Source organism: Labeo rohita, chromosome 7, assembly GCF_022985175.1.
Source record: "Labeo rohita strain BAU-BD-2019 chromosome 7, IGBB_LRoh.1.0, whole genome shotgun sequence".
Lineage (NCBI taxonomy): Eukaryota > Metazoa > Chordata > Actinopteri > Cypriniformes > Cyprinidae > Labeo > Labeo rohita.
In genome coordinates, this window is record NC_066875.1 from 31,983,403 (window position 1) to 31,997,014 (window position 13,612).

Here is a 13,612-nt window from a genome sequence, read left to right on the forward strand (position 1 = left end):
TTTACTTGATTAAAAATACAGAAAAAAACTGTAATATTGTAAAATAGTATTACAGTTTAAAATAATGGTTTTCTATTTTAATATACTAAAATATCATTTATTCCTGTGATGCAAAGCTTGATTTTTTTTTTTTTTTTTTTTTTTTTTTAAACTCCAGTTTTCAGTGTCACATGATCCTTCAGAAATCATTTTAATATGCTGAATTATTACTTTTATTATCAATGTTGGAAACTTGTGCTGCTTAATATGTTTTGGAACCTGTGATAAAAAGAAACAGCGTTTATTCAAAATAGAAATCTTTTTCTAAGTCTTTGCTATCTACTTAACACATCCTTGGTGAATAAAAATATTAATTTCTTTAAAAAAAAAAAATGTACTGACCACAAAATAAGGTAGTTTATATTGTTACAAAAGATCACAGGTTCTAACAAAATAGTAAGCAGCACAACTGTTTTCAACATTGATAATAAATGAGCATATTAGAATGATTTCTGAAGGGTCATGGGACACTGAAGACTGGAGTAATGATGCTAAAAATTCAGCTTTGCATCACAGGAATAAATGACATTTTAAAATATATTTATATAGAAAACATTATTTTACATTAAAATAATATTTCACGATGTTGCTGTTTTTTCTGGATTTTTTTTAATCAAATGCAGCATTGATGAGCAAAAAAACATTTAAAATCTTACTTTTGACTGGCAGTGTATATGAAATATATATATAAATTTTATATATATATATATATATATATATATATATATACACACTACCGTTCAAAAGTTTGGGGTCAGTAAGACTTGTAATAGTCTTTAAAGAAGTCTCTTATGCTCATCGAGGCTGCATTTATTTGATTAAAAATATAGAAAAAACAGTAATATTGCAAAATGTTTTTACAATATAAAATAATGTTTTTTATTTTAACATACTTTAAAATAGAATTTATTCCTGTGATGAAAAGCTGATTTTTTATCAGCTGTTACTCCGGTCTTAAGTGTCACATGATCCTTCAGAAATCATTCTAATATGTGGATTTATTATTAGAATGATCAGTGTTGGATAATATCAACAGTTGTGCTGCCAAATATTTTTTGGAACCTGTGATTTTTTTTTCCCCAGGATTCTTTCATGAATAACAAGTTTAAAAAGTACAGTGTTTATTCAAAATATAAATATTTTATAACAATGTAAATTATTTATTATTAACTTTTAATAAACATTTAATTATTAACTTAATACATCCTTGGTGAATAAAAGTATTAATTTCTTAATAAAAAAAAAAAAGAAACAATAAAAATGTACTGACCCCAAACTTCTGAACAGTAGTGTGTGTATATATATATATATATAAGATTTTGGTAATAGTAATAACAGCGACTACATTATATGGCAAAAAAAAGTCTTTTTTTTAATATTTTTTATAAATATCTAAACATATACAAGTTCATTCAAGAGAGTTTATGCCTAAAATAAGAAACATGTCAATGGGTTCAAAGGGAAAACATTATTTTTCTAACTCCATTAAGACCTTTTTTTTTTCAAGAGAACATAATATCTTATGTCGTGTTCCTTCTCAAATAAATGTATTTTGATCTAAGAATTTATAAATTAAGAATTTATAACTGTATTTAATTATTTTTATTTTAGGCGTATGTTAAGGTTTAATTAAGGGACACAGTGTTGTCAACGTAATTAAAATCCTAGAGCACGTAATATGTGTGATCGAATGTGTGTTAAACGTATTCTTATGTTTGTATTTTTACGATCAAAAAAAAAAAATCGTAAACAAGAGGTATGTGACTGAGTGTCCTGTGGTGCTCGTGTAGTGTGGTGTGTGTCGCTGTCGCGCTCGCGCACACACAGTTTCAGTTACACAGGTAAAATGGCGTCGGGGGCCATTTCAGCAGAGACTAAGAAGATTACAGATTTACGTGTGGTAGACCTCAAATCAGAGCTCAAACGAAGAAATTTGGATGTTACTGGGGTAAAAAACACACTCATCGCAAGACTGAAGCAGGTAGGTTTAATTTAAAACCGTATTTTACAATGGCGTTTGGATAAATGGTCGCGAGCTAGCTTAATGGCTACCGAGAGTTAGCATAACCGTTTGTATCCAAAAACTTGTTTTCATTCCTGACTGTTTTAATGCATTTAATAACGACACGGATGTAATGGCCGTAGGTGGACCTCAAATGTGACCGAATTTACGTGAAATACCTAGTAGCAGTTACAGAAACGAATCTGTAAGGATTTGCTAAGCAGGCAATTGGAAGCGAAAGCAGCTACAAAGCGCTCAGATCAGTCGCTGCAACTTTAAACCAAAACACCATTACAATCTTTGTGTGTTGTCTTTTACAGTTTAATAATCAAATGTACTAGTGCTGCGTGAAGCAATATACATAAATATCTATGTTACGACGTAGAAACAAGATTTGTATAGATGCAAAACAGCATATCGTTGGTCTAGGTTATTTTCGTTTTTTATGAACGACTTCGGTTCAATGCGGGTTAGTCCAAATTAGTTCAGACATTTTTTTTTAATGCTCAGTTCATGTGTGCGCCATGTGTTTAACACTGCACTACCATACATCATTTATGCAAAACACAGTGTGATCATTGACCAGAATTCCCATAATCATTTGAATGGTCATGCGTTTGTGTGTGAAGGCAATAGAAGATGAAGGTGGAGATCCAGACAACATTGAAATCACCGTATCAGCTGACACACCCACAAGAAAACACAGCAAATCTAAAGGTAGGGCTTCACTGCCAGAACTCAAGTCTTTTTATTTTAAATAAGTTATTGACCGAATAGCTTTCTTTCACATACTCAGGAAAGAAGACCGACCTGGATGCCGACACCACCATGGAAGAGGAATCCTTCTCTAAGGTATGGGTTGCCACGTATTAGGGTAATTGAAACTGGACAAATAAATAATTAATATGTTGGTATGAATGTTAGGTGCTATTTAAAAACATTAATCTGAAAAAAAAATGCATTAGGCCAATAATCTTAACAGGCGTCTGTGTTGTTGCAACATTTACATTTGAATGTCTGTATACTTGAATGTATAGGAACAGTATATAAAGGTAGTATATAATGTTTGATTTATTCAAAAAAACATATAGTGGTACTTAGTCTAATTATCCTCTCAAACAAGCCATTTCATTCAAAGCTGACATTTTAGTAAATTGGTAATGAAAATAAAATCAACAATACATGTTTAAAAATAATTTAACTGATTAAGAAGTGGAATGTGACCCTGCAGCACAAAACCAGTCATAAGTAGCACGGGTATATTTGTAGCAACAGCCAACAATACATTGTATGGGTCATAATGATAATAAATATATCAAAATTTAATTTTGATTAGTAATATGGATTGCTAAGGACTTCATTTGGACACCTTTAGAGGCGATTTTCTCAGTATTTTGATATTTTTGCACCCTCAGATTCCAGATTTTTAAATAGTTGTATCTCTGCCAAATATTGTCCTATCCTAACAAACATACATCAATGGAAAGGTTATTTATTCAGCTTTCAGAAGATGTATAAATCTCATTTTAAAAAATGTGGTCCAAGGTCACAAATGAAAAGTCAAAGGCATGGAATACACTGATATTTGAACTGTTTTTTAACATGCACTAGTGATCAAAAGTTTGGAATCTACGCTATATGGACAAAAGTATTGGGACATACTTTTAAATTATTGAATTTGCCATGCAGTCTGCAAATTACAAACTTTTTTGGGACCAAAAAGGGTCATTCTGAAAAGCTCAGTGAATTCAAGTCAGTTCATCCCTGCTAGATATTCCACAGTGAACTGTAAGTTGTGTTATTGGAAAAGGGAATCAAATTAGCCATGAAGCGGAAGACCACATAAAATCTCAGTGCTGAGGGACATGATGTGCAAAAGTCGCTAGTGCTCTGCTGATTCCATAACTGAAGAATTCCAAACTTCCACTGGCATTAATTTCAGCACAAAACATTTATTCATGGAATTTTACAAAATCAGATGTTTGTGGTGCTCGGGATCTGCAAATCCTTTGCCATTGTCCTATCAGTATCTGTCCTTACTCTATTTGTGTGATAAGTGAAATTTTATGTACTGTACTGTAATGTAAAACTACCGTTAGCAGGCAGCTAACTGTGTCCCTTTTAGTGGCTCCGTAAAACGCGTTATTTGCTTTCCGTGCCTTTCCGAATATGGATTCATGCTTCTGGCATTTCCACCCCCCTGCCCTGATCTCATTATCCATCACGAGGTTTCACTGTAGACATCTTCTGATGCCAATTTGGTAGACATCGCCCAACCCAATCTCACATCACCAACAGTGTCAAATATCAGATGGAGTGGTGTAAAAGATGCCACCACTGGACTCTGGAGCGGCGATGGAGTCGTAATGCTTCAGCATGCCAAGACATAATGGACAATGCTATGCTTCCAATTTTGTTGGAAAAGTTTGGGGAAGCCCCTTTTCATTTCCAGCATGACTGCCCCAAAACTTGGTCCATAAAGACATAGTTGGATGAGTCCGGTGTGGAAGAACTTGACTGGCCCACACAGAGCCCTGACCTCGACCCCATCGAACACCTTTGGTGTGAATTGGAACAGAGATTAAATGCCAGGCCTTCTCATCCAACATCAGTGCCTGACCTCACAAAATACACTGCTGAATAAATGGGCAAAATTCCCACAGAAATACTCCAGAATCTTGTGGAAATCCTTCCCAGAAGTGTAGAAGCTGTTATAGTCCCAATACTTTTGGTCTTATAGTGTTATTCTGTTTCAAATTAACATTGTTCAAATGTGTCATGGTTTCCACAAAAATATTATGGAGCGCAATTGTTTTGTGTGGTAATAATAGGAAATGTTTCCTAGTCACCAAATCAGCATATATTTAAAATGTAATATTTAACATTATTACTCTTCATACTTTATTTTGATCAAATAAAAATGTAGCCTTCGTGAAAATAAGAAACTCCCAAATTTTGAACGTTGGTATATATTTATGATACTGAAAAATGTTTAAATTATTGTTTACAAGCTTCTGGCAAAATCTGCCTTTTATGTTAAAAAAATTTAAGAGCATATTTCTGCAAATACCATTTGTGACCAACCTAACACTTTAAAAAGAGATTATAAAATCTCAGTATATTGATTGACATTTGTTTTATTGCCACTGAATGTGTGATTTCTAAATATAAATATAGATCCACTTGTTCTTTAGCACTTTATATAAATACTTATAATTTTTTAAAATTTTTATGTGTTGTATAAAAAAAATTAAAGCCGGATATGAATTTGGGCTAACAAAAGTGTGTTAAATTTATGTGATGTTCAGAAGTAAAGTAAAAAGTTTGGGATTGGGAAGGTTTTTAAATTGTTTTTTAAAAAAAAGAAGTGTCTCACCAAGGCTGAATTTAGTTGATCAAAAGTACAGTAAAAATAGCAATTATTTAAAGAATGTAAAAAAAAAATAATAATAATAATTAAAGCATATTTCTGCAAATACCATTTGTGACCAACCCAGCACTTTAAAAGGAGAATATAAAATCTCAGTATATTGTTCGGCATTTGTTTTATTGCCACTGAATGTATGATTTCTGCATATAAATGTGGCCTTTAAGTATGCACTTCATATAAATTCTTATATACATTTTTGTTTTATTTTTAGGAGACTGAGGAAGAGGAATCTGAAAAAGGTATGTCTGGTCACTTCTTGGGTTGGAGAGGTAACGTTTGTTTTTCAGGTTTCAGACGGTTGGACTTCTCTTGCTTCCTTTTTCTTTTGCTGTTTTTCAATTTCGACGTTCTGGTCAGACACGTTCAAAGCGGGTCTCGCAACTGTTCACAGACATTAAAACGCCTCATCCGGAACATGCGCTGCATCAAAGGACAGATAACACGTCACCATTTGTGTTAACATCAGTGATGCTCCTAATCTCATCATCTAATTCGTTCAAGAGCACATTACCCTGCCACCACATTTCATCAGCAAGAGGAGACCTTTCACCCACTCGATCTCAGCGAGCTTCCTCTGTTCAGAAAGCCACCCGAGCTTCAGCAGGCCGCCTCCTTCTTTCTGTTGAGACTGGACTACCTCCTGAAATGGAGACGGCAACAGGCTGCATGCCTTTGTTGACTGGTCAGAACATGACACGTGAAACTCGCTCACCGAAGTCTTGACACTTCTTTCTGACTGCAGTATAGCCGACATGGCTTAAGCGGACATCAGCGTCACTGCTTGTGCTTTGAACTCATTCAAGACTGGATGCAGCTCAGCGGACATCCATTTTTAGCCGTGTTACCGGACAGAGTACTGTGAACAACGGATCAGAGAAGATTTGGCACCCTGTTTTTGATTTGCCTCCATCAGCTGTAAAACGAGATGGACGGTCAGCGGAAGTGTCTGAAAGAAGACTCTCGAAGGGACCACAAGAAGCTGAGGTGACATCTGGCGGGAGGACTCACTTTATGGAATAGATTTGCACTTTCGCTCAGACTGAACACATGTCTGTAAAGACGACCCAGTCGTGGAACCTTCAAAATGTGGACCAAGATGTTGATGTTCGTCGTTGTGAGAAGATTGTTCAACCTCTTCGTTGTTCTCTAAGGAATGTGTTTTTATGTATACCTGTGGTTTCCTCACCCACGATGAGCATTAACACTAAACTTGCTCTTTGTTGTACTTTCTAGGTCACGTAGCACAGAGATTTGAATGTTAAACAATGTGTTTTTTTGCCATGTTTTATGCTTGTTAAATCCCTCAGATGTAACTGATACTGATGATGCTACTCGTGACAATTCTAAAACCTTCTCCTGTGAAGACGGCCTTGCAGAGCCCGAGGCTGAGGCAGGAGTGGAGCCTGATCTTGAGGCTGAGGCGGAAGCGGAACCTGAGGCCGAGCCCGATCCAGATGCGGAGATTGAGGCTGAGAGAGAAGCCGAGACTGAAGTGCCAGCGATGGAGGCCTTGGAGAGCGAAGCTGCTCCTGAACCCATAAAAGAAGTTGAGGATGACAATATATCTGTCACCATCCAGGCCGAAGATGCCATCACGCTGGATGTAGATGGCGACGATCTCCTGGAAACAGGTAAACATGTGAAACTTCCAGATTCTGAGGCAGACAAGGGCTGCGAAGAGCCTGAGGCCACTGCTGAGATGGGGCAGGAGACAGACTCGCTGACCGAAGCGATAGATGGCCACAAGGATGGTAAGAGAGATGACGGGCTGATGTCTGACGCCGGCAAGAAGGACAGCAGAGAGGCCTCGAAGAAAGGAGAAACGGGAGACAAGGAAAAGGATTCTGGGAAGAAAGGCCCCTCATCAACTGGGGCGACAGGTCAAGCAAAGAGGTTTGTCTTTCTATGTCAGTTCTTTAAGATACTACTACCAAGTTCCAGCTCACTAAGAACGCAGCATTGTGGGTAGCCGCAAGAATTTTTTCATAACAAGTTGTTCAGTGTACCTAATCCCTGCCTTTGGTTTGCTCTTTTGGTTTGGTTTGCCCATTTTTTCGAGTTTGGTAATTGGCGGAGTTAAACGAGGAGCTGAAAACACGTCTGTTACGCACACATTTCCAGCACTTGCTTTTCCAGTCCCTACTTATGGGTTAAAAAAAGAGCAATAGTTCCAGTGATGTCAGAGGGGTTTGTCAGTCCAGTGAAGTCATTCTCTCTGAAGTTGAACACCCTCCTGAGGATGTCATTGGTCAAGGGAATAAATTGGCAGAAAACCTGACCCACCTTGCTCCTGTGGAAAAGCAAGAGAAAGAAGCCTTATTGGAGTTTTGTCCGAGTGCAAGCCTTGCCTATGGGGATTTTTTTTGTTCTTGTTTTTTTGTTCTGTTTCTTTACCTGTAATGCACCAAACATTTGTATAACCTTTGTTGTTTGTTTGGAGATGTACCTCGATGCCCACCATCTTTTCTCATGCTCTGGTACTCATTAAAGTATTTCTCTCTTCTTGTCGCTCTCGTAATATTCACATTTTAGCTCTTCAAAAGACAGAGATGGAAAGACTGCAAAAGATGACAAAGGTATGACTTTCCTCAATAGGTTTGCAGTTTGGAATATTAGACTTTAGAGTTTATGCACAGCAGCTGCTCTAAGTGATAAAACACCTTTACTATCTAGTTCTTAAGGAGGATATCAGAAATCTTAATTATTATTATTATTATTAGCTTAATTATTTACAAAGTCATTAAAGTATATTGTCTTCTAAAGCCTTTTATCTGTCTTTAGGAAGTGGCAGCAGCAGTACCAGCTCTACTCGCAATCTGTGGGTGAGCGGCCTGTCGTCCAACACCAAAGCAGCTGATCTCAAGAACCTCTTTGGCAAATATGGAAAAGTAAAGGCTCTTTGTACATGACAAATGTGACCCTGAACCACAAAACCAGTCATAAGTAGCATTGGGTATACTTGTAGCAATAACCAACAACACAAATTTTATGCCAAAAACCATTAGGATATTAAGTAAAGATCATGTTCCATGAAGATATTTTGTAAATTTCCTAGTGTAAATATATATTAAAACTTAATTTTTGATTAGCAATATGTGTTGCTAAGAACTTAGTTTATTCATTTTCACAATGTTTAGATTTTTTTTTTTTTTTTTTTTTGCACCCTCAGATTCCAAATTTTCTAATAGTTGTATCTCGGCCAAATATTGTCCTATTTTTTCAACTTTCCGATGATGCATAAATCTCAATTAAAAACAAAATTGGACCCTTATGACTGCTTTTGTGGTCCATGGACACAAATAGGCACCAAGCTTATGTTTGTGATTTGGTCTTTCAGAAGAGTTTTTTTTTAATTTATGTTGTTTCAAAATAGGTTTTTAGTGCCAAAGTGGTCACCAATGCTCGTAGCCCAGGAGCCAAGTGTTATGGATTGGTTACCATGTCATCCAGCGCAGAAGTGGCCAGGTGCATCTCTCACCTGGACCGCACAGAACTCCATGGACAGCAGATATCTGTGGACAGGGTGAGAACTTTACAACCGTGAAGCATTTTTTATAAGCTTCATATACACTACGGAATCAATATTGCGCGCTTTGTGGGAGGGGAAAAAAGGTACCTTCAAACTTGATCTCTGATCTCATGGCATCATCCTTGTAGGTGAAAACTGACCCATTCAAAAAGGATTTCTCTAAGAAAGAGGGAGAAGACAAGACCAGTTCCAGTAAAATTTCTGGAGAGAAACGTACTCCAACTGGAGCAAAAACCTCCAGCAAGTAAGAGTTCATCCTGTTTTAATCTCTTTCCATAATCCTTTTCTATTTTAAAGTTGAGTGTTTCTTTGCATTGTTTATACCTTCCTTTATTTTCAATAGGACACCGGTTTCATCTAAGAAGGAGGAGAAGAAATCAGACAAACCATCTGAGAAGGACAACAAAGATGTCAAAAAACAAGACTCCAAAACCAGCAAATCTGATGCACCATCTTCCAATTCAGGTGCAGATGCGGCAAAGAAAGATGATAAGAAACATGGACGTACGTTATGCTTTGATTGTATTCACCTTCTGAGAAAGTTAACAAAAATTACAGCTTTATAGTTATGCTTTTAATGTCTTCCAATTCACAGGAAAGAGTCCAGGCAATATGATGGTGATCGACCAAGCTAAAGGAGAGCAGAACTTCAACAAATCTCGTCCTCCTTTCAGAAGGGGTGGGAGGTTTGATAAGGTACTACAAACATCCCCAGAATGTACAGTGAGGTTTTTATGAAGGCCATGTCATCTGATTGTCTATTTCTTTACAGCCTTGTCCACCCAACATGATGAACAGACGCCCCAGAGGGTTCATACCACCTGAAGAGGTTGGTTTACTCTTTTTAGAGGTCTTTGAAAACAGGATGTGAATTAGACCGAATATACTGTTTAGTATTTAGTTTGATTTTCTCTGTACTATACTTGCAGATGGAGAAAGGCCGTCCCATGCCTAACAAAGGTGGCAACAAAGACATCCTGCCTTTTGAGAAGATGAAGGAACAACGTATGCGTGAGCGCATGGTCAGGATGGAACGCGTTCGCAGGGCTATGGAACTGCGCAGGTAGGCACACGTTCCTCTTCATTCACAAATAAAATGGCAAAGTGCTCAAGCTGCATTTTGTAATGCTGTTTTGTCGTGATGTCCAGACGGCGTGAGGTAGCAGAGCGAGAGCGCCGGGAGAGGGAACGCATCCGAATTATGCGTGAGCGTGAGGAACGGGAGAACCTGATGAGAGAGCGGCAAAGGCTGGAGGTGGAAAGGCAGAAACTGGAACGTGAGCGCATGGAGAGAGAGAGACTGGAACGGGAGCGGATCCGTATCGAGCAGGTACATTCACAATATACCTGCCTGTGGAAACTCAAAGCTGGGATTTTGTCTGGATTTTAAAAATTTGTGTGTGTGTGTAGGAGCGACGCAAGGAAGCGGAGCGTTTGGCTCGTGAACGTGAAGAGCTGAGACGACAGCAGGAACAGTTGCGTTATGAGCAAGAGAAACGAAACAACTTAAAGAGGGGACGTGACGTTGACCAAAGGTGTGCGAACAATACTGTTAAATATACATTTTTAGGGTCTACTTGTCTCTAAGGTTCAAAGTGATTAATGTGTTTTTTTTTTTGTTCTTCTCTGTGTGCAGGAGAGAAGACCCGTACTGGAATAGTGGTAAAAAGATGCAGAATGAGCCAGAGGGGCGGATCAGTCAAGGCGGAGATTACAACAATCGACAACAGAACCGCTTCAATGATTTCAACCCCAGAGACCGGAACCGATACCAACAGACATCAGCTGTGCAATCCAACAACTTTGATAGGTAGGCATTCACAAACACGAAAGCAAATCCCAAACACAATAGGACAGGAAGGAGAAGAGACCAATCCACAGCAGATAACACTTTTATTTAAACAAGAACAAGGGAAAACACAATAAAAGTCGCGCTGAATTAGTTCAAATGAGTGAATTCAACAGCAAGTGATGAATTTGTTTTTTTGCAGACGCAACCGCTTTGACGGGGAACCTGAGTCGAAGAAGAATCGACCTGCTCCGCGCCGTGAAGGTTCTGGGTTTGAGCGCTATCCTAAAAACTTTGAAACCGTGCGGAGAGCAGAACCACCACCTCCGCCCCGTGCAGAGTTGCGAGACAGCGATCGCAGAGAGATCCGCGACCGTGATGAGCGCAGACAGGTGTCCATGCCTGATCGACCAGCTGGTGGCAGAGCGCCGCCTCCTGCCATCCCCCACTCCCGTACCCCCAGAGACGGCAGCCACGCTGGCTGGAAAAATGATGGGGGAATGAACACAAAGCAAGGAGATGTCAGGTACGGATGAGCTTCTGTATGTGCTTCCTCTCCTCTAGGGTGGCGAATTGAGGTTTAGTTCTTATTCATTTCAACATAGTTCAACATTTGACATTGCTATTTCATGACAATTCATCACATTTCTTCCACCAATGTGAACAAGAACACTACCATGACAGCACTTTTGTTTTTTTGTTTTTTTTTAATTAAAAGGGTAGTTCACCCAAAAATGAAAACCATCAATTGTCAAGTTGTTCCAAACCTGTGTAAATTTCTGTGCGTTTGATCTGTTCATTCATTGTCTGGAACACTACCAAAGACTAATATTTCAGGCTTAGGTTTCCTTGAACTATTAGTAATCAGTGATTTCTGTTGACTGTATTACAGAGCAGTGCGGATGCGTCCAGAACGTCCAGGCAGAGAGGGTCCTGGACCTGCCATGAGAGGGGTGTCCACAGCCAGCCGTGGCAGAACCAGCTTCAACAGCCGGGACGGCGGCAGACCTGTGGTCATGGGAGACCAGGTAAAGTACATAACACGCCTCTAATACGTTCTTGTTGTTGCAAGCTTTCAAATCTAACGCCATGTAACCTCTTACCACAGCAGCACTTCGGCAGTGGCAGACAGGTGGTGGTGGAGCGGCATGGACGCGATCAGGGCCCCAGGAAAGACTGGCACGGGGCAGGGGGCTCACAAAGCGGAGGATTCACAGATAACCACCGAATGGGAGACAGTCGGCCTGGCATGATGGCACCACACTCCAGGTTTGTTTTGATCATGCATATATAGCATGCTTTTGAGCTGCACAATTAATCGTTAAAAGAGAAGTTCACTTCCAGAATAAAAATGTCCTGATAATTTACTGACACCCTTGTCATCCAAGATGTTCCTGTCTTTCTTTCTTCAATCAAAAAGAAATTAAGGTTTTTGAAGAAAACATTCCAGTATTTTTCTCCATATAGTGGACTTTGATGGTGGCCAAAGGGTTGAAAGTGCAAATTGCAGTTTCAGTGTAGATTCAAAAGGGTTCTACACAATCCCAGCTGAGGAAAAAGGGTCTTACTTAGCAAAATGATTGGTTATTCTAAAATCTAGGGTTTTTTTTTTAACCACAAATGCTTGTCTTGCTCTGGTCTTGCTTTACGCATTACGTCTTCATGTTGGAAAGGTCACACGTGGTTAGTTCTTTGTCTATGTACTTTGGTTCAAAAAGGTAGGGTAGGGCAAACAAACTCCATCTCATTTTCTTCTCCAACTTCAAAATCGTCCAACATTGTTTTTCCTTTTTTTGTAAAGAGCGTTTGACTTTCTTTGGAAGTTTGCTTTGTAAACACTGGGTCGGTACTTCTACCTACGTCACGCGTGACCTTTCCAACATGACTACTTAATGCTTAATTCTGGAAGTGAACTTCTCCTTTAAAAGGTCCCAATACTGATTCAAACACCCAGAATCATGATGTCTCTCACAGTTCTAGCATGCATGTATCAATCTGTTATATGCCATTTTTGATTATACCAATTCTATCCACATTATTTTTAAATTAAATGTGAACAGTTTTTTCTTGAACGTGCAAGGTTTTCAGTGTCAGCTGCCGCCGTAGACACACCCTCGTTGTAGCCCAAATAGTTTTATCATTTACTGCACCTTATTAGTTTGCTAGTTTTATGTACTCATATTGGCTAATGAATCGCAAGTCTTGCACATTTACAGGAAATAACGTTGTCTTTTTTTGACATGTTGACTTTGCCTATGTATTGATTTGTCTGATTGTGTCTTTCTACAGTCATTCCTCTTCTGGTATGAACAGAATTGTGCAGATCACTAATGTTCCCATGGCCGGTGGCAGCGGAGGATTCAAGCCCTTCAAAGGAAGGTTCTAGCATCCGACTCTCCGCAGTGGAAAAATATAAATACTTCTTTTTTTTTTTTTTTCTTTTTTTTTAATTTTGAACTTCTGGTGTTTTTAATTGGTGAACTTTAGCCACTAGATTATTGTAAAGATCCAATTTGGTTGATTTTGATTGTCTTTATAAGGCTTTACATGTAGGTTATTGTTTCCTGAATTGTTCTCTGGTGACTTGTAAACAACCTCACTGTTGTTTTCCTGATATTCTATAGGTGCAACTGTACAGTTTAATTTCTTATCCAGTGTTTGTTTAGATAACCCTAACTCCATCTTTCAGATACTCTCATATGCTTTGGGCAGGCTACTGCGTGTAGCACTGGACACACCTGTAATTCCGTTAACGTTTCAGTATGTGACTTTTTGATGATTCTACAAGTTATTAAATTATGTGGATTGAGTTTCTCTGTATAG

The 13,612-nt window shown here is 38.4% G+C and overlaps 1 protein-coding gene across 3 annotated transcripts; it reads left to right on the forward strand.

Moving 5' to 3' along the window:
• The first annotated feature begins 1,849 nt into the window (after positions 1-1,849).
• Positions 1,850-13,599, forward strand: sltm (SAFB-like, transcription modulator). 3 transcript variants are annotated; one of them, XM_051114047.1, is made up of 20 exons: positions 1,850-2,020; positions 2,671-2,758; positions 2,838-2,893; positions 5,683-5,710; positions 6,779-7,364; positions 8,004-8,047; positions 8,253-8,359; positions 8,845-8,994; positions 9,129-9,244; positions 9,344-9,504; positions 9,596-9,696; positions 9,773-9,829; positions 9,930-10,063; positions 10,150-10,330; positions 10,411-10,535; positions 10,637-10,810; positions 10,992-11,315; positions 11,682-11,817; positions 11,898-12,058; positions 13,079-13,599. In XM_051114047.1, the coding sequence occupies exons 1-20, from the start codon at positions 1,886-1,888 to the stop codon at positions 13,173-13,175; spliced, it is 2,961 nt and encodes a 986-aa protein (XP_050970004.1). In that variant the 5' UTR covers positions 1,850-1,885; the 3' UTR covers positions 13,176-13,599. The 3 variants fall into 3 exon arrangements, with proteins under 3 accessions (XP_050970004.1, XP_050970005.1, XP_050970007.1); XM_051114048.1 differs by having other exon boundaries at positions 11,901-12,058; XM_051114050.1 differs by having other exon boundaries at positions 6,836-7,364.
• The last annotated feature ends 13 nt before the right edge of the window (positions 13,600-13,612 follow it).

Bases quoted from the DNA above. Each gene is read 5' to 3' on its own strand.
- sltm (XM_051114047.1), top strand. From the start codon at position 1,886: ATGGCGTCGGGGGCCATTTCAGCAGAGACTAAGAAGATTACAGATTTA. The intron at 7,365-8,003 runs GTTTGTCTTTCT...TTCACATTTTAG, and splicing joins GCGACAGGTCAAGCAAAGAG to CTCTTCAAAAGACAGAGATG. The intron at 9,830-9,929 runs GTTGGTTTACTC...CTATACTTGCAG, and splicing joins GGTTCATACCACCTGAAGAG to ATGGAGAAAGGCCGTCCCAT.